The sequence below is a fragment of the Nothobranchius furzeri genome, chromosome 14 (assembly GCF_043380555.1).
Source record: "Nothobranchius furzeri strain GRZ-AD chromosome 14, NfurGRZ-RIMD1, whole genome shotgun sequence".
Classification (NCBI taxonomy): Eukaryota; Metazoa; Chordata; class Actinopteri; order Cyprinodontiformes; family Nothobranchiidae; genus Nothobranchius; species Nothobranchius furzeri.
This window is the reverse complement of record NC_091754.1, coordinates 45,374,405-45,401,210: the sequence shown is the minus strand read 5'-3', so window position 1 is coordinate 45,401,210 and position 26,806 is coordinate 45,374,405. Positions and strand designations below refer to the sequence as shown.

The 26,806-nt window shown below is 43.9% G+C and overlaps 1 protein-coding gene and 1 long non-coding RNA gene across 3 annotated transcripts in view; one reads left to right on the top strand and one right to left on the bottom strand.

The window, feature by feature from the left end:
• Positions 1-879: 879 nt before the first annotated feature.
• Positions 880-26,806, bottom strand: part of mpi (mannose phosphate isomerase) — a 27,296-nt gene continuing 1,369 nt past the window's right edge. For both annotated transcript variants that reach the window (XM_015952202.3, XM_054743078.2), the window contains exons 2-8: positions 21,214-21,341; positions 12,637-12,837; positions 9,722-9,863; positions 9,437-9,616; positions 4,979-5,152; positions 4,449-4,657; positions 880-1,434 (exon numbers count right to left, since the gene is read on the bottom strand). In XM_015952202.3, coding sequence (XP_015807688.1) covers positions 1,216-1,434; positions 4,449-4,657; positions 4,979-5,152; positions 9,437-9,616; positions 9,722-9,863; positions 12,637-12,837; positions 21,214-21,341 — 1,253 coding nt within the window. In that variant the 3' untranslated portion in view covers positions 880-1,215. The remainder of the gene's footprint in view (positions 1,435-4,448; positions 4,658-4,978; positions 5,153-9,436; positions 9,617-9,721; positions 9,864-12,636; positions 12,838-21,213; positions 21,342-26,806) is intronic.
• On the top strand, positions 15,304-16,545 carry LOC139062655 (uncharacterized). The gene is made up of 3 exons (XR_011516228.1): positions 15,304-15,402; positions 15,787-15,852; positions 16,433-16,545. It is a non-coding gene; the product is annotated as an uncharacterized lncRNA (long non-coding RNA).

Below are 26,806 nucleotides of genomic sequence, written 5' to 3'. Positions count from 1 at the left end.
ATGTTTTCCACCCGGTTCTCCCCTCCCCGCAGCTCGGCGCATCTCTGTCAGCTGCGCGGGCTGCCGGCTTTCAGCAGCTTTTGGGAGACCTCTGTGTTCCACCCGGTTTTACCCAGCGGTCAGCCCGGTGTATCTCTGACTCAGAAGCTCTGGTGTTGTGCACAGTTAACTCCGGTTGTAGCTAGGTTGCTACCTCCTTTAGCTTAGCTCCCACCTCCGCGTTAGCTTTGGGTTAGCTTGTAGCTAGTTCAACCGGGTGTCATCAGTTGATCCCAGCCTTACAGCCCCACCCTCAGCTCCACCTCTCTTCCCTTTTGTGGAATTGTCTGGGCTTGAAGGAACCTGTGACACGGTCAAAATGGCGGTGGTGGCCACCTCCCATTTACCCTCAAAAATGTGTTATTGGAGCCTATGGAAACCCATTGTCCAATATTTATATGTCGATGATTGCTTCTAAGGACCGGTCGGCCTAGATAACAAATGTTTAGTCATCGTTGCTGTTCCTGTAGCTGTTGAGATGAACTGGATGAAGCGCAGTGTGCCTATTGTTCATAACATATTAATGCTCAGACCTTACAGATGTAGTGGTTAGAAGAAACCATGATGCTTAAAGGGTAGGGTCACGCGAACGTGACCAGCACAATAGAACCCAACCCAGTCTGACTGGTGAGAAGGAGCCCGACCTTCCCCACAAAGGCCAGCTAACGGGGGGGTGGCGGGTGGTACGTTGGATCTTATCCATGTGCTTAGACCTCAGCCTGGTCCACCAGACAGGAAGCGTTAACACACGATGTCCCTCATTTGTTCTCGTCTCATAATCAAATGTGTGGTTTGTCACCAGCATTTCTTATTGGGTAGGGAAAAAAACACACAAAACACTTGGATTGTTCTGGAATTTATTGGTTCAAAAATCATGTCTTTAAAACTTCTGCTTATTGATTTATGATCCAAAACAGCAATTAAATAGTTTTTAAATATCACAATCTTCACTATATCAGAATCTCAAAAGGCTAATTAAACCAAGTCTGAGTTGTTTTACTGTTTCAGGTGCTGCCGGTGCAGCAGCAGTAAGAGGCCTGCAACAGCTGTGCTCACAAAGGGTTTAATTAGAAAGGATGGCTGGATGCGCGCACGCGCACCCACACACGCGCGCGCACACACACACACACACACACACACACACACACACACACACACACACACACACACACACACCTACAACAGGCAGCAGGCTCTGAACAGGGTCACTCCAGACTGGGAGGTGATGTGCAGGGATAGGCTCTCATTGGCCGAGACAAACAGGACAGAGCCACGTTTCATTGTGAGGTCAGAAAAGGCAGCAGCAGAGGCTGCTATGGCATCACCCTCAATGACCAGGAGGATGCTAGCGCTGTCCACGGCAGCCACACAGTAGTCCTTCACTGAAGGAGGGACCTGCAGGGAGACAGGGGAGCCTACTTAGTGACATGACATTGGTTTGATGGTGACATGTCACATTAAGTAGTATACCCATGTGAGTGTAATTACATCATCTCAATCCCTAGAAGACAGCAAAGGTGCAGGCACTAATGGTTCACTCCTATTATAGCAACCAGTTAGCTTAATAATTTTTATTAGTGTCTAAAATCCTCCCTCAGATCAGGCGAGTCCAAAGTGTGGCCCTCAGAGTGACTTTGAGCCAAGTCTAATGATCATCCTAGAATGATTACTTCTATCTCGTCAGACTATTGATGTAGACATACACTGCTACATTTCTTTGTTAAAGATTTTACTAAAATGCCTATTTTTGACCAGTTTTAATGATAAAAAACATCACTATCAAATCATTTTTGCCGTTTTCTAATTACACATTTTTGTGGCCTGAGAGAACTATTACCTTTACACTTTTGGCCCTTGTGCTTAGATGGATCAAAGGAGTCAGTGGTTACCATGGCAACCATGCACTTATAAGACCTAGGTACAAAGTTGATAAAACTGTTAACAGCATCCATCCATCCAATCATTTCTGGGTGCTTATTTGGGTCGGGTCGTAGGGCAGCAGCCTAAGCAGCGAGGCCCAGACTTCCCTCTTCTCAGCCACTTGGGCCAGCTCTTCCGGGGGAACCTCAAGGTGTTCCCTGGCTGGGTAAGAGACATAGTCCTGGGTCTTCTCCCGGTTGGACGTGCCTGGAAAATTTCACCAGGGAGGCGTCCAGGAGGCATCCTAATCAGATGCCCGAGCCACCTCAACTGGCTCCTCTCAACGTAGAGGAGCGGCGGGTCGTTGTAGGTCAAGGGCGCCAGATTCCGATTAGAAATAGTTTTGGGGCCAGACTGAGATAATTTCCTCTCTGTCTTAAGTTTGTTTGTCCTCAACCTCTCAAAATCCCAATAATGGACATTAAACTATCCCAATCCGTGCTGATTCGTCCACTCTATCCTTGATGGCATCCATCTTCTGTGCCAATGAATGAATCTCGGCCAAAGTTCCAAGCTTACGATTCATCTCGACAATTATGTGAGTCTGTGAATTCACAGCGCGGTGCAATCCATCTCTGAGCTCGGAGATCAGGCCTATATTCCTCGACAGCTGGTTAATTTTCCGGTAAGCCAGGAAGCCTCCAATGCCAATCAGCAGGAAACCCGACACCAACACCACGAATATCCACACATCTTCAGAGTCCTCCACAGACAGCTGGTCTGTCCCGGAGGGGCATCCGGGAGCCCCTTCTCCCGTTCTCATAGTTGAAAACATTTTATCAACCGTGTTGAGTGACCAACTGACGAGATCCAATTTAGTGAATTTCAGTTTCCAGAAAAGATGCAGAAGCAGCCGTGCACCCAGCACACACAGACAGACAGAGGCCTTGAGGATAAGATATGGAGGAGAGGAGAAGAAAAGTGTCTGCACCCTCCAAGAGCCGGAAGAAGAAACATGGCATGAGAATAATACTCGTAAAACAACATGTTTCAGCTATTTGTCAATACAGAAGTACATTCATAAACAGAAACGTGAAGTCGCCATCTTAAACAGAGCGACAGACATTTTGTGTGATATGCTTGTCAGCCACTAGATGGTACCATCGGATAAGATAAATACTCCAGAAAGAAGCTTTAATGCTACTCTGGTCAGGTCCCTGCTTACTTTAAGAACGCTGTAATCCACCCGCTTCTTAAAAAAACAAGTCTTGACACCTCTCTCCATAGCAGCTTCAGACCCATCTCTAAACTTCTGTTCATCTCCAAGATCTTGGAAAAGCTTGAGGCTAAACAACTCACAGCTGCTCTTGATGAACATAACATCTATGATAGCTTCCAGTCAGGTTTTCGTAGAGCTCATTCTACTGAAACAGCTCTTCTTAGGGTCTCTAAAGACCTTCTGACCCACTATGGTGAACACCAGCACAGAGCGAGAGGGGGGTGGGATTAGATCTATTTAACTTAATGGGATAAACAGCTGAAACAGGAAAGCACTGTGAGGAAAAACTGTCCTTGTCACAGGAGATGTCCACAGGGTTCGAAAGCCTTGTGTGATCATCAGGTTAAAAAACCAACGGCATTTAAGGGATTTGGTGTTAACAAGCTTTTTACGCTGACACGACTTTACTCTAACCCGGCATATTTTACTAAGGATGTTTTTCAGCTCTCGGGGTCTGGTTCATGAGTGTGGAAAGACGGAGCGTGAGATCGACAGGTGGATTGGTGCTGCATCTGCAGTGATGCAGGCGTTGTACCAGTCTGTGATGGTGAAGAGAGAGCTGAGCCAGAAAGAAAAGCTCTCGATTTACCAGTTGATCTACGTTCCAACCCTCACCTATGGTCACGAGCTTTGGGTAGTGACCGAAAGAATGAGATCAAGCAGCTGACATGAGTTTTTTCTGCAGGGTGGCTGGGCTCTCCCTTAAGAGATAGGGTGAGAAGCTCGGTCATCCGGGAGGGACTCGGAGTAGACCCGCTGCTCCTCCACATCGAGAGGAGCCAGTTGAGGTGGCTCGGGCATCTGGTCAGGATGCCTTCTGGATGCCACCCTGGTGAGGTTTTCCGAGCTCGTTCAACCGTGAGGAGACCTAAAGGAAGACCCAGGACACGCTGGAGGGACTATGTCTCTCACCTGGCCAGGGAATGCCTTGGGATTCCCCGGAGGAGCTGGCCCAAGTTAGCTGGGGAGAGGGAAGTCTGGGCCTTCCTGCTTAGGCTGCTGCCCCTGCGACCCGTCTCGGATAAGCGGATGAAAATGGATGGATGTTTTTCAGCTCACCATCCGACTCCTAAAATCAAAACCAAGCCCGTGTAACCGACGTTGCCCCGTGTTCCTTACAAATGATCAACATCCACGTAACCCATCTTGCAAAAGCAAAACCTCAAAGCAGAGGCAAAACCAAGGAGCAGCAGAAACAAAGAGCTCTCTGCAGAACCAAAACATGTAAGATGGATGTAAATGTTAAGGTGAAACTAAGGAAGTCCCCTACCTGGATCTTTATGACCTTGAAGTCTGGCACTGGGGAGTCGTACAACGTTACATAGGGGTCAGAGGGATCCGGGACACCAGGGAAGATCTTGGAGGAGGCTGATGCTGGTTTGTAGTTTAACATCTCACACAGAGTGTTGACGTCGATGTATTTCCGTGTCAGGCCAGCCCTGACGGTATTATCAGAGCAGGCCATGCATTCGATACAATCTAGAAAATAAAGGGACAGATGCTAAGCTAAGCTAAGAGACAGCACCCACGTTAAACTGTTCCAAGAGCCATTTCTGGGATAGGTCAGCGAACTAAACTCATCAGCCTCATATCTGACTGGACTTTGAGTCGCCTGCTACAAAATCCTGAAAATGGTGCTGATTATTTTCACACACAGCTTTTATTCAGACTCCCATTACCCAGCTACACCAGCTTTAATGTGTGTGTGTGTGCATTTTTTTTTTAACAACTGAAGCCATCTGTCTCTAATGGGGCCTGTTGTGGACACCAGATAAATGAAAAAAGCAAAACGTCACTGACCACCATGGATGTAGGCATGAGGCTCGTTGGCACCGAGAAACATGGCCTGGCCCGGTTCCAAAACCACATAATTCAGGAAGTATATGGAGAAGCAGCCGATGTCTCCAGGATACTGGGAGTGGAGACGAAGCAGCAGCTCACCGTTGCTGTTGGACGTGTCCTTTCCTGCTGCACCTGAACACACCAGACATATTTAGAGGAGCAAAGCTGCATTTCTACCCGTTTAATGCTCCGTTTGTAAGGTTGAAGGACAAGGACAGGAAACTCTGCTGCCACCTAGTGGGAATGTCAAAGTACAGGCAAAAGAGGATGCACAGTGTTTACCTGAGGTACCTCAAGGTTCAGTATTTGGTCTTGAGCCTTTTATTGATATTTGTGAGGATTTTATTCACTAAAGTTTATTCTCTATGTTCAAGCACTGACTTAATGATTTACACTTAAAAATGTAAACAAATGATTCCATGTAAAGATTTATAAATATAACGCTCCCACTGTCTGTATGGGTGACCCCGCGAGGAAAGTAGACCATTGTGCAGGATTGATGGTTTATCCCTTGAGGTCCATGTGGCAGGGGTGAAGTGGTGCTCACTCCTCACTCCTGCCCACATGGAGCCAAGGGATAAACCATCAACCCTGCTCAATGGTCAACTTTCCTCGCGGGATCACACCCATTAGGACAGTGGGAGGGTTAAATAAAACTAAATGATTGACAGTGGTGGTAAAAATAATTAAGGGGGGGACTCAATAAAAAAAAATTAAGCTAATTAATTAGAGGCTTTGGAATTAATCTTGATTAATCGCATTTTAATCATTCAAGAAAATTTGCCCAAGAATATTTATTAAAAATAATGAAGTAGAGAATTAAACAGTAGACATGGATACTATTGTAAACTCAAGCTCTTACTGATAAGCAGAAGAGAATGGATGGATAGACTCAAGCTTTACAAAAAAAAAAAAAGCTTTTTAATCAAAGTCTCTTTACGGAGTATTTCTCTTATCTGATGGCACCATCTAGTGGCGCATAATCACACAAATCATCTCTCCATCCCTTTTTTGTAGGTATTCCTTAAATTTGAAGCTTGTAGGCGCTAATCTAACGCTATTGGTTAGTTCTGGTCAATGCTCAGTTTTCTATTGCACAGAGCTCTGCGGGGCAGGGGGCGTGCTTAGCAAAAAAAATGTTGTTTTGATTACATTATATCACAGTACACAAGATAATCACTTTTATGGATTTCTGAAAAATCCTATATCATTTAGGGGAAAACTCTGGAAAGATACTTAAAGGGACTATAAGGACGTTTGACAGCCAAAACATGTATATAAATAATAAATTTCTTCTTCATATATTAAATTCAATTCAATTCAAGTTTATTTATATAGCGCCAAATCACGAGAAGAGTGGTCTCAAGGCACTTCACATAATAAACATTCCAATTCACAGTTCATTAAGCCAATCAGAAATTATGTTTCCTATATAAGGAACCCAGCAAATTGCATCAAGTCACTGACTAGTGTCAGTGACTATACAGCAATCCTCCTACTAAGCAAGCATGCAGCGACAGTGGAGAGGAAAACTCCCTTTTAACAGGAAGAAACCTCCAGAGAATCCTGGCTCAGTATAAGCAGTCATCCTCCACGTCTCACTATTCTCCTGCAATGCCCTGGTCCTGTAGAATGAGCCCTGGCATTTTTACTGTGATTGCCTGTTTTTCTGTAAAATCACAGAAAAAGAGAGCTGCTCGGGTCGAGCAGGCTGCTTCATGCGCGTTCATGCTCAGGCATAGCCCATAGCATTTGCTATCCGTAGCTTTAGCAGCAGAGAGAAAAGCAATGCCACTTTGTTGCTGTTCCTAACGTCTAGTGACAAAGCTAGCTACATTTCTGAGGACCATTAGCTACTTTCTGTAGAACTTTCTTCTAGATATTTCCTGCAAATTAGCAACAAAATAGCCATTTTCGCGCCGAACCGTTCTTTGAACGTTTTTCAGCTATTATCAAGGATATAAATGTTACAGATACAAAGGACGTCACTGGCGCTTTTGCTCACCTAGTAAGATGTCGGACTCTGGTTCAGAAGACCTGGGTTCGATTCTGGATGTGAACATAGTTTATTTAGAGTTTCTTTTTTACATTAATGGTATTTTTTTACAGTAAGACGCCCAAATTTTTATTTGAGACTCGCCGAACGGCATTGAATTCACAGATAAAAAAGATGTGGGTTCAACTTTCATTTTGGAACAATTTTTCAAGCAAGGGAAGGGAATTATCTGAGCGTGCAGGAGGACTGACCCATCTTAAACCTTTGTCGGCTGTGCTGAAGAGAAAGGTACAGAACCAAATTATTTAATTAATTAGCTGTGCGTTCTCCTGTCCTCTGTCCCTCTCTCTCTCTCTCTCTCACACACACACACACATACACACACACACACACACACACACACACACACACACACACACACACACACACACACACACACACACACAAGGGACTGTCTCAGCTGTTATTTTCGTTAAGGAGTGTGCACGTACAGCATGCGTGCCTCGTGCACGAGTCTACTATTGAAGCTGCCGTTACGCTTTTGGCCTCAGGGGGCAATCGCGAGCATAAAAATTCAAAACTCTGTAAAGTCCCTTTAAATCAAATGTCACTGTGTCATATAAAACTAGTTCCCAGTCAATTAAAATTGATAATTTCAGGGGTCTGGTTATAGTGGTCATGTAGTCGAACATTTTGAGTGCTCTGCTGCCAAGTTTGTAATAATGTTCTCCTGCTCACTAATAGCTTCAACTAATACGGTTGAGCCACAGAAGGGGAAAGATGGGACAACTAAACAATCGAGCACATTTGACTAGTGTTTCCCCTACATAGGCTCAGGAGTGGAGCTGCGCCATGGCTACGAAATAGCCGTCATTATAATTTTGCAACTATAAAGACTAACAGGCAATCCTGATCTCTGCACGGGATAAAAAAGATATGAATTACAAAGATCAACAGGGTAGTTTCTATCCAGACTTGGCTACCGGGATTGTCCAGAATAGAATTTTGACCCAATTTGTGCAGAACTACAAAAACTGGGGGTCCTACATGGGGTGCGACTCACGAGGGCAAAACACTTTCCTATAAACCCCTGAAGAAGCACAGATCTTCCTTTAAAAAATCCAGGAACTCTGAAACTAAGAGCAAGAAGTCTAAGATGAAGTCATATAAGTTAGTATTCCATTAGTTTGTAGGATGCAAATGAGAACAACAAGTTACTACTGTATTCTTGTATAATATAGTCTTCCAGGAAGGAAGCAGACTCCAGGGACTTTGGGTTAAAGGCTCTGGATGTTAAAGGGTTGAAAAACTGTAACGCCTTTTGTAACGTACCGAAAGGCCAAGTACTTCATCAAATGACCAAAAGTTAACTTCTACATACAGGTCAATCTGACACCGGAGGTGTCGGTTTGAGTATCGATGATCTTAAATACATGCATAAATAAATTAAATACATAAACATCTTGACCCAATATTCTGAACTTATCCTGTGTTATATCACAAGGCATCAAGACGCTGCAGAAGATGCAAAACTTCTTATCTAACTTCTTTGAATATAGTTTATATTTTCTGGCTCATAAAATTACTTTATAATTTTATAAGTTATATATAATCATATTTTGTTGAATTTCCAATATGTTTAAGTCTAAAGTTTTATTAATGTGAATGCTCTACAGTCCTGAATGATGGGTTAACAAATGTTCATTCCTAAATTCATTTATTCCAGATCTTAAATGACACCAGATTAGTATAGTTGTTGAATTTAATACTGTATATTACCTATGTAAGGGAAACACTGCATATGACGTGAATTGGTACTCAGTCAGTACTATGGAATTCAGTGGGTGCATTACAAGGTACCGAATTCAGTACCCATCCCTATTTATAAGTGGTCAGACCGTGGCGGTAATGTGGCAAAATCGTGTCCTTTTTTTTTTTAAAGATTAGGCGATGGCAGCATAAAGGGGGTATGGGGGCGGTCCCTGCACTGCCAGAGACTTCTGTTCCTCTTGGACATAACTTGCGTTTTACTGCGATCAGAGCTGCACTCATTAACAAGCTGCTCCTAAAGGTGTCTGGACCCCACAGTCTCCATGCAGTCTCTGGGTCATCTGAGCTCCAGCTCTAACAAAGCAAAACTTACGGCCTGTGTCTACTTTCATTTTCAATATAGTTGCCGGCTGGAGCTCGACAATAACTCCTCACGTCGTCATGACACCTCCCTCTGTTTCCCAAGGTGCAATCGCCGTTTCTAAGACAGACAATTACCGCATTATTACTGCCAAGCGAAGCGGAATGAATGCGTCAAATTGGCGTAATTCCAAGCCAGCATGGCGCGCGTATAAGAGACACTGTGTGAGTAATATTACGCCAATTTGCCAGAACGATGTGTCTTGTAAAAAGGGTTATTAAAGCCTCACCTTCCTCAGACACTCTTTTAACCAGCTCATTCAATTCATCCACGAAGACCTTCTTCTCACAGCTCATCATCCTTGTGAAGCACTTTTTCAGAGCCTGGCTTGAACGAATCTCATCTCCCATGCTGCTCTGCAGCTCTTCCGCTGCTTCCTGGCCCACCAGCGCATAGAACTCCGGGACCTCTGGGACACAGCACAAATACAGCAAATGGTAGAAATTAATGTACAGTAAAACATATTGCTCCAGTTGTCTGAAGACCTGGCACAATACACAACACCAGGACTCACGCTGAAGGAAGCTCAGAATTTCTACAACTGGTCTAAAGCCACAGAGGCCTTGGAAGCGTGTGAGGGCGATGGCCATCTCTGGCTTGTGGTTGTTGTCGGGATAATGTTCTGGAAACTGAGCGTGAAGACTGGCAGCTAGCTCCTAATGACAGAAACAATCACAAAGTCACGTTTATGTAATCCTGTTTATGATCAGAACTATACCAGAACGGCTTCAACGGGGACAAATACAAGTATGTTTGTCACATGTTACAACAGGTGATATAATCACATACTACGGCTTTTTGTTTGCATACTTCAGAAGTGTTTTTGTTTATTAGTAAATTATATATATATACATACATATATATATATATATATATATATATATATATACATACATATATATATACATACATTTATATTTATATTTAATATAAATACCGTTCAGCGCTTTGGGCTTCCTGACAGGGTTGCGGAAGGCGCTTTATAAATAAAGCTTTGATTGATTGATGTATATATACATATATATATATATATATATATATATATATATATATATATGCATACATACATACATACATATATAAATACATACATACATACATATATATATGTATATATAAGTATATAAAAGTTCCTTTCAGACCTCCATGCTGCTACTCTTCAGAGTAAACTCTCACAACTGGATCCAGCTGTGTATCTAGGTCAAGGGTCACTCAGCTTACCAAACCAATTTTGAGTTCCAAATCCAAAAATTACTTTTAAAGTTTTTGGAATAATTAAAATGACATCAGTGCCCAAATGTACGCACCAGTCAAACAATTACTGCACTTTTTGTAAATCCTATAAACTTTGTTTCACTTCTCAAATATTACTGTTTCCTATAAGGTAGGGCAGCACAATATCAGGAAAACCTGAAATATGCGATAACAGTGATTAATATTGCGATGACGATATTATGTGTGTAATGAATTATAGATTACAGTTATTTAATGAGCCATAAGGTGTGGGATTCCATAGGAAATATGAACTCCACCTTGCGGATTGGTGGGTTATTTAAACCAGAAGATTGGATCTTTTTAATGCAGGGATTAGATAACCGCTCCGTATTCACTCAGAGACAACAGAAGAGGGAGAGTCAAGTTTAAAAGTTAAGAATTTTATTACTAACAAATTAAACTAGACTGACTTTAAAACTAAATGTATAGTGTAACTAAAATGGATAAGGCGGTGAATGGATGACGTGTGATGTTAAATCAGAACCAGCAAATCCGAATGAAGCGATTGTTCTGACGGGAACTGAAGGTGTTGTTTTCGCATTAAGCCTTGGTTAGGAGGTTCAGAAACACATGAGACACCATCATGTCGGTCTACCTACCCTTCGTGGAAGTCCTCTGTGGATCAGGAATATCGAGATCCAGTGGACCCTCTCTGAAACCGAGCCGGTAGGAAAAGCCGCAGTTCCGATCAGACCCGTCTTTGAGTTACTTCCGAGTACACGACAGGTTGTGGTGTCTGGTGAGACCCAAGGCTGGGTCTGGATGGTTCAGCTTTTATTCTGAAAGGAACTGTTGTCGCTGTTGGAATCGCAACGAATATTTCTTTTCAGCTTGTTGTTGTTCTTTCGGTTAAAGAGTTGAGATTAGGATTGGCCACTCCGTCACTTTCTGTGGAACGCTTTGAACTGCGTTAGAGCTGACGTGGCATAGTTTACAAATCGGATGTTATGGTTTATTGTCGAATGAAAAATTACTAAACACCATCAGAACCATGCCTCCGTCAGATCTGTAAGATTCTGATTGGATCACTGAAAGGAATGTGTTATGTCTTTTTAACGCTACGTGAAATGAGTCCTGTTGGAACACTTAAAGTCAAAGTACCTTTATATTCTATAGGATTATAATAAGGTAATTAATATTTTGATTTCACAGGTCGGTCACATCTTATTTATTGACTAACACTTTGATGGATTAGCTTTATTAAAATAGAGTTCTTTGATTAATTAAAAGAAAAGAGTTCATTCTTCATTCTTCTGTTGAGCTGAAAATAAGCAGGTTAGAAGGAATGCATGAGACCTTGAGACCCTATCCCATGCAGACTAGTCTTGAGCTGAGGAGGGAAAAAACAGTCATTCCGTTCCGTTACACGTGCGACAAATAAAAACTTAACTCAGGGACAAAAATCATCAAAAACAAATGAAAATACTTACAAAAAAAATCCCAAAAATGAGAAAAGCAAAAGATGTGAGGAAAGGGAAAAATAAAATGAACAAGAAAAGGCGATCAGTGGATCCCAGGAAAAGCAGAATCAGCAGATAGATCAGAGCAAAGCTAACTCAGGTGTTTGCTATCTATCAAAATGAAGTGCCGTTAGCCTCGGGGGTGGGCATCTGATCTATGAGAACCCACCCAATTGGCCAAAAGGGTGAAGAGCTCTATTTGATGTGTTAAGAAACATCATGCTTCCGTTTGACCGACAGAATGCATTATGTGTAGCAAACATTTGAGCTGACCATTCACTACGATATTTATCTGTTCTTTGCTTTATGCATATTGCACATGCTGATATCGTGATAAAGATATATTGTGCAGCCCTACCATTAGATATATTTAACTGAAGATTTTTCATTGTAACAACCAAGAAAACCATGAAGATTAACAAGGCTGCCCAAACCTTTGCATCCTACTGTATATGACACTGAAGTATTTTCATAACCCACCAGTGACAGTAAAAGCAGGTTTTAGAAGGGTTATATGCTTGTTGCAAAAGTTTTAAACCTGCTCTGAATTTTATCAGCTCTGTTCAAACAGAAACACTTTTAGCAGAAAAAACTGTTGGATAAAGATAAATAAATCATTGTAAAATATGACATAATGCATAATGGAGGTTGAGCTAGAAAAGGGTGTGTGTGTGTGTGTGTGTGTGCTTTTCACCTTGTTGGGGTGGGCCTGTATGGACAAAGCTGTATTGACAGACAGAACCTTGAAGAGGAAGGGCAGCTGACCCTGAAAAGCGTCCTTCACTTTGGAGCCGAGGCATGCTGGGTAGTGTGCAATCCACTGGCCCAGGGTTGTTTGGGCAATCCGATTGTCTTTGATCTGGGCGTCGCCTTTAGGGTGGGCCCCCATCCACAACTGCAACAGTCATCACTTCTGTTAGTAAGTAGAGGCAGTTCAAACTCCTGAACACATATTATTGATGACTTTAAGTCATTGAGGTAGTTTTACATTCTTCATTCATTTTTATATTTAGTTTTTACTTAAAAAAGTTTATACAGTTTTATTTGTTATTAATTAAATTTTAATATATATCACACAAGAAAAACGGGGTCTGCAGACAAAATACAAAGGTAGCAATCCTTCAGAATTACTGAATAATACATCAGCCACCTCTCCCACAAACTGCTCCTATCTTTCAATGCAGTTACTTCATTTCTTTTGTTGTTTGACTTGTGCATGCAGCTGGACTCCAACTCTGACCAAGAGATGTCTCTCCACTATCAGATCTTCTACAAACAGTACAACGGACAAAGCCCTCTACCACTCAAAGTTATGCTTTATTCCCAAAAGCCCTTGCAATATTTGAAGATGAGCAGGGCTGGATCATCATTGCAGGGGCCGCAGCTACAGCTAAGATGAAGAGGACACATAAAACAAGAATTAACATTTTCATTTTCTAAATTTTGTAATGAGGCAAACAGAGTAAGTTTGTATTTAGCTGGACTTTGAACCCAGGTGAACTCCCAGAAGGTATGTTTAAAACAAATGCTTTAAAAAAAAAAAATTATCCGTCATAGTTCTGTAATGTGTTTTTTAAAAAGTTAAGGGAGAAAATAACCTAATTAATCAGATTTAGAATGAGGAAATCTGAGTTTTGATTTTAAACCAAGTTCTAATATAACCGTGTTTTCTTCTTCTCCCGCTGGAGTCTTCCTCTCATCATCAACTATAACAACTGCCACCCTTACCCGCCTTATCTTTGAGTGGCCTCGTGGAGAAACGCTGATGCAAGCAACAACCGGTGAGATGCCGGATGTGGAGCATTCCCATTCATTTCATTTGTACTGTCAGGTTTAGCTGCTAGTAACAGTTTTTTGAACATTTGAAGAGGATTTAAAAAAAAAATATTTACCCTCAAAAAATGTACTCAGGCAGCTCGGGAAGATGTTGTGCTGTTTGCAATTGTACCAACAACCAGAGAAATTTTAATTTGTAGCTATTCCGGTCGGTTCCACTGTTGAAACGCGTTTCTCCACCGCTCCGCACCGTTCAAGCGGTGGAACACCCATCATTACTTTTCATTTAAACTGCAGAATAACGTGTGATCCAGGGTCTAAGGCTAAGCGGATTAGAAAATAGCTTTTAGCCCCATTGACTTGCGTTCATTTTTCCTTTCTTCCAGGGACTCATGAGCCGACCAGAAAGGGAGGAGACTTAGGCTCTCTATTAGCACATTGTCCGCCAGTAAAAAGCATCTTCCTTACACAAAAACTTACCTTGTACAATAAAGGGCATAAAGGTAACTTGAAAAGATGTTGCACGAGTGCAACGTCTAAAAATTGTTTATCGCACAGAGTGTTTTTCATTGCACGTGTGACATACATGTCGCACTGTACAGCCTTGGAGAGCGTGCTTTCTCACATGTTGCAACGAAGCTCTAAAACCAGGAGCACACTGTGCGACCTTTTCACATTTTTGAGCTCATTTTCCCCTCGTGTGAGAATCTACATGATCGGGGCAAGTTTTGGGCTGAGTGTCGTGTAGTACGCAGGGGGTAACAAGAGGCGATTAACACCACGTGATAGCCCCCCTATTGGTCGCAGGAAATGTGGTCGCCATCTTGGATCGGTCATGCTTCCGCAGACATGGACCACAACAGCGGCAGTAACAGGATGCCAGAGTTCTGTGGGGATTATTCCTGCTATAATCAGCGGATTATTGAGACCAGAGCTTGGGGGATTTCTCTTAAAAGGTAAGTTTGAGCATTTTTGTTGTTTGTATTTAGTAAATATAACTTTGCTGTACTGTGTTTGTAGCCAGCTAGCATTAGCTACATGCTAACTGCTGCCGTCTCCCTGACAGTGAAGCTAAATAAGACTTTATTAATCATTTATTCCTAAACACCGACTTATATTACAGCTGAAACAAGAATGCTGCTGTAGAAACCAATCTTCCTGGTATTAGATACATCTCAGGTCTCTGACTGGAGAGTTAGCCAGCCGTGTCACCAGACGATTTTGACGGGGCTTCAGCCCCGAATGTTTTCAGTCAAACCCCAAATATTTATTCATAATTTTTTCACTCATCAGCCACAGGCTCGCTCATCTAACCCTAACTCACAGCAAGCTGGGCTTGCTACTACCGTGGTGTCTCACCCCCTCCCCTCTCCTATCTTGCCTGCTCTGAATGGACACGAGCGTGCGCAACGTGCTCTGCATGCGATATTGAGTGAGGCGGCAACCACTGGAATGCGTACACCCAGATAAAAAGGTGTTGTGAAAAAATGGAAATGTTGTGTTTGGCGCCGCCTTAATGTAAATGTTTGGTGTCTTGCGACTATGTGTTTTGCCAGCTCTTTGTTCTGAGATCAGTTGGAGTAGAGTAAACCTTGTGATAAGATTAGCAGTTATCAATGGATCATAGAAAACATTAAAGAAAACTGTTGAAACTCTTCAGTTTTTTTCAGGAGAAAGCCTACTGGTAAGAATCTATCTTTGAGAAGTGCAAATGAAATTATTCAGAAAGGAAAATGCTGACTCATGCATCGTTTACTTTAGCTGTTGTGTTGCTAGCTAACTAGCTATCCCTAGTAGGCAGTAGCATGTGGACGAAATTTAGAACATTTTATTAATAATACAAAGCAATGAAAACTTTTACATTTCATAGCAAAACAATTTTAAATACTGAAGAACTCCACAGTAGACCCAATTTGCAGCTTTAGAAAGGGGAAATGTTTCCATAATGGATGTAGAACAACATGCTGATTTGTTGTTTTTGTCCAGTTGCTTGTATTGCATCATTATCTGTGTTGCTTGTTTTCTGTTGCTTTAATGCTCATGTTGATTTGGTTTAATATTTTTGTAGAAAGAAGCAAAGGTGAGCTAAAGCAGGAGCCTGCAGCAAAGGTCTTCGAATCAACCATAGAGATTGGTAATAGTTATCTGCCTTTTTTGTTCTGGAGCATGCTAACCAAATTAAACAGATTAGTAATACACTTGATGCATTTTGAATGCATGTAGTCCAATTATTTACTTAAATGTTATGTAGTTAGTTGAAAGTAGCAGGCAGTATTTTTTTTATTAATCTGGAAATTTAACAAAGAGAAACAAACATGCAGCATCCATCTTGAACATTTGTTGCAGAACTCCTCAGCTCTTTCTCTACACCTCAATTTTATACATGTAATGCTCTGCTGCCACCTAGTGTTAGAACACAACAATAAGGATGTTTATTTTTGTATTTTTAGTTCTCAGCTTCGCACAATTAATTTTGATGTCATGATCTTTTAGTGGTTGTGAGAGATGACCTACAGACTGAAGAGGCCACAGGAGCAGTTGATGTAGCTGCATCACCACCAGAAAAACCATCATTAGGACAATGATTTTTCATTTCAGTTTATTGATATAGTGCCGTTTCACAACAAGCTATTAAAAAAAACCTTTTGAATTCAATTGTTTTGAGTCAGGTGTGTATCATTTTCTAACTTGTTCCTGTCTTATTTTCATTACAGATGACTCGGGAAGCTGGAAAGAGGTGGAGATAGAAGATGCCAGAGTGACCGATTTAGGAACCCTGGAAACAGGCCCAGAGAGACCAAAACATATAGAGTACCCTTTCACAAACTTTGGACTTCAGAGAAGGTCATTCCAAAGAAAATGTTTGACTCTTTTGAGTGGCTGGAGTATTCGATCAGTCAAAATTCAGCATTCTGCTTTAGCTGCAGAGTCTTTGGAAAGCAGGCATGGCGGCCAAAAAAAGACAGCATCACTAGCATGGTTGGTTTTTCCAACTGGAAAAGAGCATTGGAGAGCTTCAGAGAGCATGACACATGTGCAGGACACAAAGCTTCAATGCTTGCCTGGAATGGCTATAAGGTAACTTTGACAAAAGGCAGTGTGGTTGACTGAATAAATGTGGCCAGCATTGACCAGATCACCGAATGGAGAGAGTACCTTTGTCGTGTTGTGGCTACGATATATTTTTTAGCTAAACAGGGAATGCCTTTCCGAGGCCACGATGAAACAGATTCCTCAAGCAACCGGGGGAATTTCCTGGAGCTCTTGACTTACCTGGAGGAATTTGACCCGTTTCTAAAAGACCACAGTGCACCCTCTCATTCCACATATCTTTCCCCTGGTTCACAAAATGAAATGATCAAGTGTTGTGCTGATGAGGTTACTGCTGGGATCATTAATGAGATGAAACATTCAAAAATGTTTGCAGTGATGGTTGATGAAGCTCGTGATGGTTGTGTTGAGCAACTTGCTGTTTGTGTGCATTATGTGGGGTCTGATGACACAGTGAAAGAGCGTTTTCTTCAGCTTTCCAACCTTGAGTCTGATGATGTTTCCATTGCAGACACCATAGAAAATGTGTTAGAATCAAATGGATTGCAAGAACTGAAATGTGTTGCACAAGCATATGATGGAGCAGCTTTGATGCGTGGTCCAGTTGGACGAGTTCAGGCTCTTTTTCGTCAAAGGCATCCAGAAGCAGTTTATGTGCACTGCTATGCTCATGAACTTAATTTGGTGCTGTGCCACACTTGCAAGGCTGTGTCAGACGCCAGTGATTTCTTTAACACACTAGAGAGGTTGTACAGTTTCTTTAGTGTTTCTCTGATCAATCATAAGGCTTTCACCGACATGCAAAAAGTATTGGGTTTAAAAGAGAGCCAGCTAGTTCAGCTATCTAAGACTAGATGGGCATGCCAATTACAGTCTGTAACTTGTGTCATTGCTAACTTCCCTGCACTGCTAAGGTGCCTGGCAGAAATGAATGATCCCATTGCAATTGGATTACACACACAACTTGTTAGATTATCTAGTGTTTATATGCTGGTGATGTTTAAAAGTCTGTTGTCCACTATAGAGAGGCTCCACATGTACCTCCAGATGCAGGACATAGACCTAGCCCAGGCTACCATGTACAAAGAAGCCGTCCTTGAAACTCTAAAATCAATGCTGACTGAAACTGCAGATCAGTTAGACAAACAGGCCACAGATATTTTTGAGGCCAACAATTCACAAGATGTCTCTCGAAAAAGAAAGCAAAGGCATTTAGATGACTATGTGGTGGAGTCTACCACAGGCACAAGATCTCACGCAAGCTCTGGGGATGAGCTGAGAAACCACATATTCTACCCATGCATTGATAGAATGCTAAGTGAGCTGGAGAGAAGATTGAGTGGTGTTGGCACTGATCTGATGAAAGGCATACAAGCTTGTCATCCAGCAGCAGAGGACTTCATGTGTGGACAATCATTAGAACTAATTGCCAATCACTACAAGATCTCACTCAGAAAAGAAGAGATTGTAGTTGCAAAACACTTCCTGATGGAAAACAAAAAGAAGGCACCATTTCAGATGTGGCAAGTGTGTTTCTTCTTCTTAACCCTACCATGTTTCCAAGACTCAGAGCAGTGTTTCAAGTGTGAGACTTCCTGCAGCTGATTTATTCTGATCAGAAGTGGGCTGTGTCAGACTTGGAGACTCAGAGATGGAGTTTATTCTTCAGCTTCCTGGTTCTCCTTCAGAGATTAAGTGTATCATAAAGCCATCAGCATACATACATGTACATATCCTGCTATCAGTCACCCGGCAGAGTGCAATACTTTTCCCCACATACCTCGTCTTGATGTCATTTCTCACTAATTAATTTATTTTAATCACTGTAGTCAGGATCATATCTGGGTGTCCCGGAGTTTTCACAGCAACAGGGGCCACTGATGTCAGCTGAGAACCACAGGTGTGTACCATAAACACTAATATGTAATAAACATAATATGGTTGTTTGTTTTAACCAGAGACGTGCAGAACTACATCCAGAAGAGCTGCAGAGAGCCTGTCTGACCTCCCAGGTGCCCAGAGACTCTAACCTCAGTCTGATGATGTGAGGATAACACACACACACACACACACACACACACACACACACACACACACACACACACACACACACACACACACACACACACACACACACACACACACACACACACACACACACCAGAGAGACAATTTTAGCCCCTCCCACACCCACACATAATACAAAGCAAGTCTTAAAGTTGTCCAATTCAACTATTAGAAATTACTGGTGCAAATATGTTAAAGGTGCAGTATGTAAGAATATAGTGAGAAGGTTACTGTGAGAAAATCCCAAAAGAGTCTGATGTTTCAATCATTTAGGAAGGAAGGTTCTACTGAAACATGTTTCATATCCAGCTGCTGGGTTGTCAGTTTCTTCTAAAACAAAGACAGGAGGGACGGAACTACTGTTTACCTTCAGTGAGGGGGTGCATTAACTCCTGTAAGCTGTCAGTTCTTTTCCCCTCTGTCCCCGTGTCCTGTCCGGCTATAAAGCAACCAGAACTGATGTCTGAGTACCAAAAACAGTTTAACTCTCACAGGTAGAGCGTTATAGATTCAGCTATAATCCTCCACTTGATATCTAAACTTAGATACTTTTGGTTGTTTTTAACCCCAAAGGACACGGAGATGGAAGACAAATATAGATAGACTATATACTTCTTTTATAGGTGAAGCTATTCAAAAATGCTTAGATGGGTTTAAAGTGAAAGGTGGCCTTTAAGGGGCAAGCTGTTCCACAGGACAGGAGTCACCACGAAGAAGGCTCTCGCACTCTTACTGTGTCTCAACCTAAATTAGAAGGTGGGAAATGAAAAGTAATATTCAGGATCCAGAAGAACGTGGGGAGAATATATGTCAAACACAAGATCTAACCCATGGAGAGAGTTCTATTAGAAGAATGTGGTCAGGTTCTTTATTACACCTACCAAGGTAATGATGCTACAGGCTGGAGACTCTTTGTACAGATACGTGAACACATGAACAAGGTATCTGGTAGTGGAAATCTGAAACTTCGTATTTGACTAATGTCACACAGTGGGGGAAAAGAAGTATCAACTCTGGATGCTATTAGCAGCGAGCAAGATGACCATCACCTGGAAACGGCTGAAAAGGACATTCCAACTAGGGGATGAGCTGGGTACTCGTTTCAGACGAGTATCCGGTACGGATAAAGCATTTTTGACGAATACGAGCATGAAACGAGTAAACCTCGTAAATATCTGTAATCGTGCTGAAGGAAAATCCTCATTGGGTAACTGACTGTCTTCACGCTCTGTGATTGGCCAGTCACATAGAGCGCCCGCCCCTCCCTACACACAAAACTCTCTACCCGGCCGGGAGCGCAGTCCGTCCGGCTCATCCACGCACACACACAGACAGCAACGGATCTCGCTGTGATTGCTTCACTGTTGCTCACGTTTCTTCAGTTATCCCTAGGTTTTCTTCAGCTCGCCTCTTTTTCAGTTGAATATTTAAAGTTTCTTTTTTCGTAACTTACATGGTGCATTTGACAAGACAGAGCTGACATGCTGAATCAGTCACTCACTATCTCCGCTCCGGTCGGGTTTTTTTTTTTTTTACCCCCTCTCCCTCTCACCCTCTCTATCTCTCTCAGACACACACACCTTAATCCACATTGTTTTGTTTAACTTTGTGTGGGGCAAAATGCCAAGAATGTTAAGATAAAATCAGTTTAATCAACTTAAAATAAAAAATATACCTAAAGTTGTGTCTGGTTCTAGCATTTCATATTTCCTGGTTCCTACTGCATGAGTTCAGATGTATTAATCCATGCACCTAAATATTAATGTTCTGATTTTATTGAAACACTTGTTCTGTAATAGTTCCTTTACTATTGTGATCAAAAATATTTAATCTCAATTCTGAGGCTGCTCTGTAAATAGTTTTCAAATAAACAATACACATATCAACTTTTGATCAATCCATATCAATTTCAGACTTAAAATAATATATTGATGTAAACCACACCCACTTCTGGTTAAACCACGCCCACTTCCGGGTTATGCCACACCCATTCCGAGTACAGATACAGATACAGATAGTGGTGTACTCGCTCATCCCTAATTCCAACCATCACAGACTGGATCAACACCACAGAAGAAATTCATGTTATGGTTGCTGTCAGATTTCAACAAGACATGCTTTACAAAGCCTGGTCAAAACGTATGTTAGACCGATAAGATCTGACTCTGTGTGCTTATATGTAACAGAATGACATCTGAAATGCATGGTACAATGATGCTCCTCACAATTTTATTATTTTTAGCTTTTTGTCTTTGTCTAAAAATGTTCATAACCTTAAAATAAATAAAACTGTACATGAAACTGAATCAGACATGGAAAAATGGTTGGGGTAGAGAAAATGATGCAGGTGTATGGTCTGATTAAAAACTGTCCTTACCTCTGCATAGGGCTTGTTATCCTCTATGACAGCAAGTGGATCGTCACCGACCACCAGTCTGGCCACGGTGCTCTCCAGTCCAAACTTCCCCCACGCATAATTCTGAACAGCGCAGGTCAGAGGAAACACTGAGGAGGCAAAGTTTAGATTAGGATTATGCAAATAAAGCATCAGAACACCATCTATTCTGCTGTGGAACCACAACACTCTTGTGGGGGTTTTCTTCTATTATGAAAAAAAAAGCAAGAGAAACAACTCAGTCAATGCAATACAACATTAGACTCTTTAGAGTTGTCCCGCAAATAACCTGAATCTAGTGAGCAGCATTTAACTAAATGTTAAGTCTTCATTTTTGTGTGTAAACTATTTTGTTGCCTTTTCCTCACCGAATAAGTCTGCAGTAGACCTTTTTCAAACTTCCTGGGTTTTTAACTGGAGATACGTCAGTGGCGGGGAAACAAAGGTTTCTGCAGCGTAAACGGCTGTTTGTCTGATGCTCTGAAGCAGCCCTACCTCCATTTCCATTTGTTTCAACATCTATACATGTCTGTTCAGCGCCTCAGCTGAGCAGAAAGACAGGAAGCAAACGCCGACCGTGCCGCAGCAGGCACAATTTTAAAATGTTTATAAAATAAGGTTGTGTTGTTGGTCGACATCGTCGTGATGAGTCGAATGATCATGGCAGCCCTAACCATCTTGATGCTTCATGCTCTGTTTTGGCTTGAGAGAGGAGGGCCTGGTGACGTAGTGTCGAGTCTGTGGTTTAGATCGGTTAGCAGTAAGTAGTGAGTCTAGTATGCTGCTACCTGATAGGTTAGAATGAAAAAAGGAAACTTTTAACTGAAGTTTTATCAACCCATTTTTTTATCTATCGCTCCGCATGTCTATCAGTAGATATATTGAACTATTGAATCATCGTCCAACCCTACCGGTACTTTCCCCCTGGAATAAATACTCACTCCCGGTTCGGGCAAGTGTCTGGGAGAGGACAAAACGACCAGAAGCTGACGCTGAACAAGAAGAGATGGATGTGGAAGAGGTGCTTCAGTGCCATGATTATGATGTCAGCTTTAGATACAGCTCGGGACATCATAGAAGCTCAGCAGCTGGCCATAGAGGAGCTGAGGAAGAGCCTGGAGGAGGCGTCAGTGAAGCTTTCATTCTGGCTGGAGAGATTCTCGGGATCAGATGACGACATCAGATTCTACACCAGGTGTGCACTACACAGGGGAGGGAATCCTGGTCCTCGAGAGCCACTATCCTACATGTTTTAATGTTTTCCCTGTTCCAACACACCTGATTCACCTGTTCAGTAGCTCATCAAGCTGTGCAGAAACCCGTTAACCACCTGCTGATTAAAAGCATGTGTGTTGGAACAAGGAAAGCACTATAACATGTAGGATAGCAGCTCTCGAGGACCAGGGTTCCCTACCGCTGCATTACACCTTCTTAGCTTGTCTGAGCTGCACTAAATATTCTGTTTCACTGGATAGGAGCGACCGAGGCTCTGACTATTAATCCCCATATCAGAACTAGACTCCACTCACTCTGGGTCTGGGAACAAATGTGTGTGCTTATGACTGTAATGTTAACTCTGAATGATTTTGGTTTTGAAATAAAACCCAAAAAATGTCACATAGAGAGCAAAATCCTACAGTCCTCTGCAGAATCCTCTGCCGAATCCTCACACATGTTCCCCACACCAAGCACTGCGACACATCAGCATGTTCCCGCAGTCAATCATATTACACGGCCAGCTGTACAGGTGCGCTCCATTTGCGCACCGGCCCTAGCTTCCAGCCAGGCCCAACACATTCCGCTTCCCCCACAACGTTGGGTGGGACGGGATGTCATGGCGCTGTCGCGACCGCGCGTGGCGACACAGTGCGCGGCTCCATCCGCTGGCACTATGTCCTCCCCGTGCACGGGCCCGGCTCCCACTCGTCCTTTAACTTTGGACTCCCCACTCCGTGGTGCGGATCAGCCTCTTCCAGCTGTTTCACACTCGCCCTTTTGAGCGCAGCCCTCCATGGGTCGCTACCAGTTCTCTGGTGCGAGCGATGGCGGTAAGGGCGCGAACCCAGTCCTCAGACGTCGTTCATGTGACCTCGAACACGCGTCCGCTGTCGGAACGCGCGCAAGAATGGCGCTGCCTTTGTCTCATGAGCAAATGGATATCGGAGACCATTCATTACGGTCACACACTCCATTTTCAGTCCTCTCCTCCTCCCTTCAACGGGATCGTGGAGACGATGTTCACGTCACAGGAGCAATCTCAGGCCCTGGAGCTGGAGCTGCGAGAACTTCTGTTCAAGGACGCCCTTTCCCAAGTCCCTCGCGGACAAGAGCTCTCAGGCTTCTACTCCCACTACTTCGTAGTACCGAAGAAGTCTGGAGGAATGAGACCAATTCTCGACCTTTCCCTGTTCAACTGCTCCATAGCAGTGATGCATTTCCGCATGTTTACAATGAGGCAAGTCCTAGAATACGTGCGCTCCGGGGACTGGTTCACGTCAATAAACCTGAAATATGCATACTTCCACATCCCAGTAATTCCCAAACACCGGAAGTTACTGCGCTTTTCATTCAAGGGAGTTCAATACCAGTTCAATCGTCTCCCTTTCGGCTACTCGCTAGCCCCGCGCACCTTCTCCAATGTCTGGAGACCGCTCTGAAGCCATTGCGCATGGCGGGAATGAGGGTTTTATTTTACCTGGACCATTTGCTCCTATGTGCCCGGTCCAAGGACGAGGCGTCAGAGCAAACCAAGAAGTTAATAGAGCATCTGTCAACCCTAGGGTTTTCCATAAACTGGGAAAAGAGCTCCATCCTTCCATCCGTCGATTGTGTTTCTCGGGGTGGAGCTGAACGCCTCCCTAATGAGAGCACGTTTGTCTCTGGCGAGAGCGGCAAATCTCACCACGGTGATCTCCTGCGTGCAACCCTGCAAGATCATGAGAGCCCTGTTAGTCATGAAACTTCTGGGCATGATGGCTGCAGCCCACGCTGTGGTGCCGTTAGGTTTATTGCACACAAGACGCCTACAGCGTTGGTTCATCTGCCTCCGGGTACACCCGATACGTCAGAAGAGACGTATGTTGAGGGTTCTCCCTTCAGTGGGCGGGGACCTCGCTCACTGGGGGAATCCCTGCATCCTCTCACACGGGGTCCCCATCGGACATCCTACGTCACACGTATCTGTTTTACGGATGTGTCACTGTTGGGATGGGGGGGCACGTGCTTGTCCCATACGGTGGCAGATCGCTGGCCCTCCCACACGCACGAGCACATAAATGTGTTGGAGCTTATGACAGTGAGGAATGTGATCAGACACTTCGCTGCCCTTCTCGAGGGCCGTCAATTTCACACAGACAACCAGGTGGCGGCAGCCTACATAAATCGCCAAAGGGGAGTTCAATCCCTCCCACTATTGCGCGTAGCCACAGATTTACTGTGTTGGGCACATGTCCACCTGCTGTCCATCAAAGCCACCAACATTCCGGGGGTCCTGAATGTGGCAGCAGGCATCCTGTCGAGAGGGGGACCCCGCGACTCCGACTGGCATCTGCATCCCGCACTGATATCACAGATCTGGATCAAGTTCGGGGAACCCTCTGTGGATCTGTTCGCCGCTCGCGAAAACGCACAGTGTCGCCTGTGGTTTTCCCTGAGTCCCCGGGACCACCCCCCACTCGGAGTGGACACCTTCTCACACCAGTCCTGGCCTCAGACGCTCCTGTATGCGGTTCCGCTGGTCCCACGGATTCCCCGTCTCCTGGACCGAGTTCGGTCGGAACAGCTCTCGGTAATTCTGGTAGCTCCCAGACGCTTGTCCGCGTCATGGTTTCCAGACCTGCAAGCGCTAGTGTCTGGCTCCTCGTGGAGGGCGGACGCCCTTCTCCAGGCAGATGGGATAATCAAACATCCTCCAGAAATAGGCCAACGGCTGTGGGTCTGGCCGCTGAGCGGTCACGCTTAGAGGCTTCTGGGCTGCCGCATGATGTGGTCGCCACGATTCAGAGTGTGCGGGGGCCTTCTACCGTCACATCTTATGCTGCTAAATGGGCAGCTTTCCAGAAATGGTGCACAGAGCGGAATGTTCAAGCACTCTCCTGCCAGCTGGCGGATGTCCTATCGTTTCTGCAGATGCTGATGGACAGGGGCCTCGCATTCAGCACTATTAAGACATATGCTGCAGCTATCTCATCCTATCACCAGGGTTTTGGAGATAGATCTGTTTTCAATCATCCCCTCACAAAACGTTTTCTAAAAGGTGTCAGAAGGAACAGACCTGTGTCCCGCCCGCTATTTCCCCAGTGGGACATAACGGTGGTTCTGCGTGGCTTATCTGAAGCCCCATTTGAACCCTTGGACCAGGTCTCACTCAAGTTCCTGTCACTCAAAACTGCCTTGCTGCTGGCGTTGGCATCAGTCAAGAGAGTGAGCGACCTAACCGCCCTCTCAGTGGCTCCCGCATGCTTCAGGATCCGGGAAGATGGCGGGTCTGCTGTTTTATGCCCCAACCCAGCCCTTGTGCCCAAAAACATTAATACTTCCTTCAAATCCAGGTCAGTTTCATTGGCTGGACTTTTTCCTCCTCCCCATGATTCTGATGAGGAGGCGGCTTCCCACATTCTCTGCCCGGTGCATGCGCTCGCATGATATGTGTCACGCACTTCAGGGATTCGCCGCTCACAAAGCCTGTTTGTGCACTACAGAGACTCTTCCCTTGGGCAAGCGCTGTCGACCCAGCGTCTTTCACACTGGCTGTGTGACGCCATTTCACTCGCTTACACATCATCAGGGCGGGATCCTCCTAAGACACTCAGGGCTCACTCAGCCAGAGGGATTTCCTCTTCTATGGCGCTCCACAGTGGTGTGTCGATGGAAGATATTTGTCAGGCTGCTTCATGGGCTTCCCCATGTTCCTTTACTCGTTATTATTTACGAGATGTGTCTTCAGGTTCCATCACTCGTTCAGTGCTTGGACCTCAGCAGGCTGAGTGAAAGCATTATGGCACCACATCAGCCCTACTTGAATGAATTTCATCCTCTTGTGGATGACATTTTTAGTGAGGGCCCCACTCTTCTCTCTGGCTGCTTAGCCTTTTAAGCCCTGGGCTGACGCTGAGCGACCCTCGCTAAAGGAGACATGTTAGGTGTGTCCATTTGTTTGAGCTACCCAGTGTGGCGTAAACCCATCCAGCTGCGCATTATTCCAATAGCAGCTAGCTTAAGGGCTAAGACTAGACGAAATAGAACATTGGTTACGTATTGTAACCCCAGTTTCTATGAGTCTAGTTGCAGCCCTTAAGCCAATGGCCCCACTGGTTCTGTTAGGACTAAGAGCCATCGGAGGCGAACAGTGGAGTCGCTCCACTTATATACCCACAGGGGTGCCCACCATTGGTGGGCATACATTTAAGCTCTTCATGATTGGCTGATGCTGAGATCATCCTTCCAGCTGCGCATTATTCCAATAGCAGCTAGCTTAAGGGCTGCGACTAGACTCATAAAATCTGGGGTTACAATACGTAACCAACGTTCTATTGTTAATGTCATATGTATTTAATGTTTTCAGCTCATGTGCAAT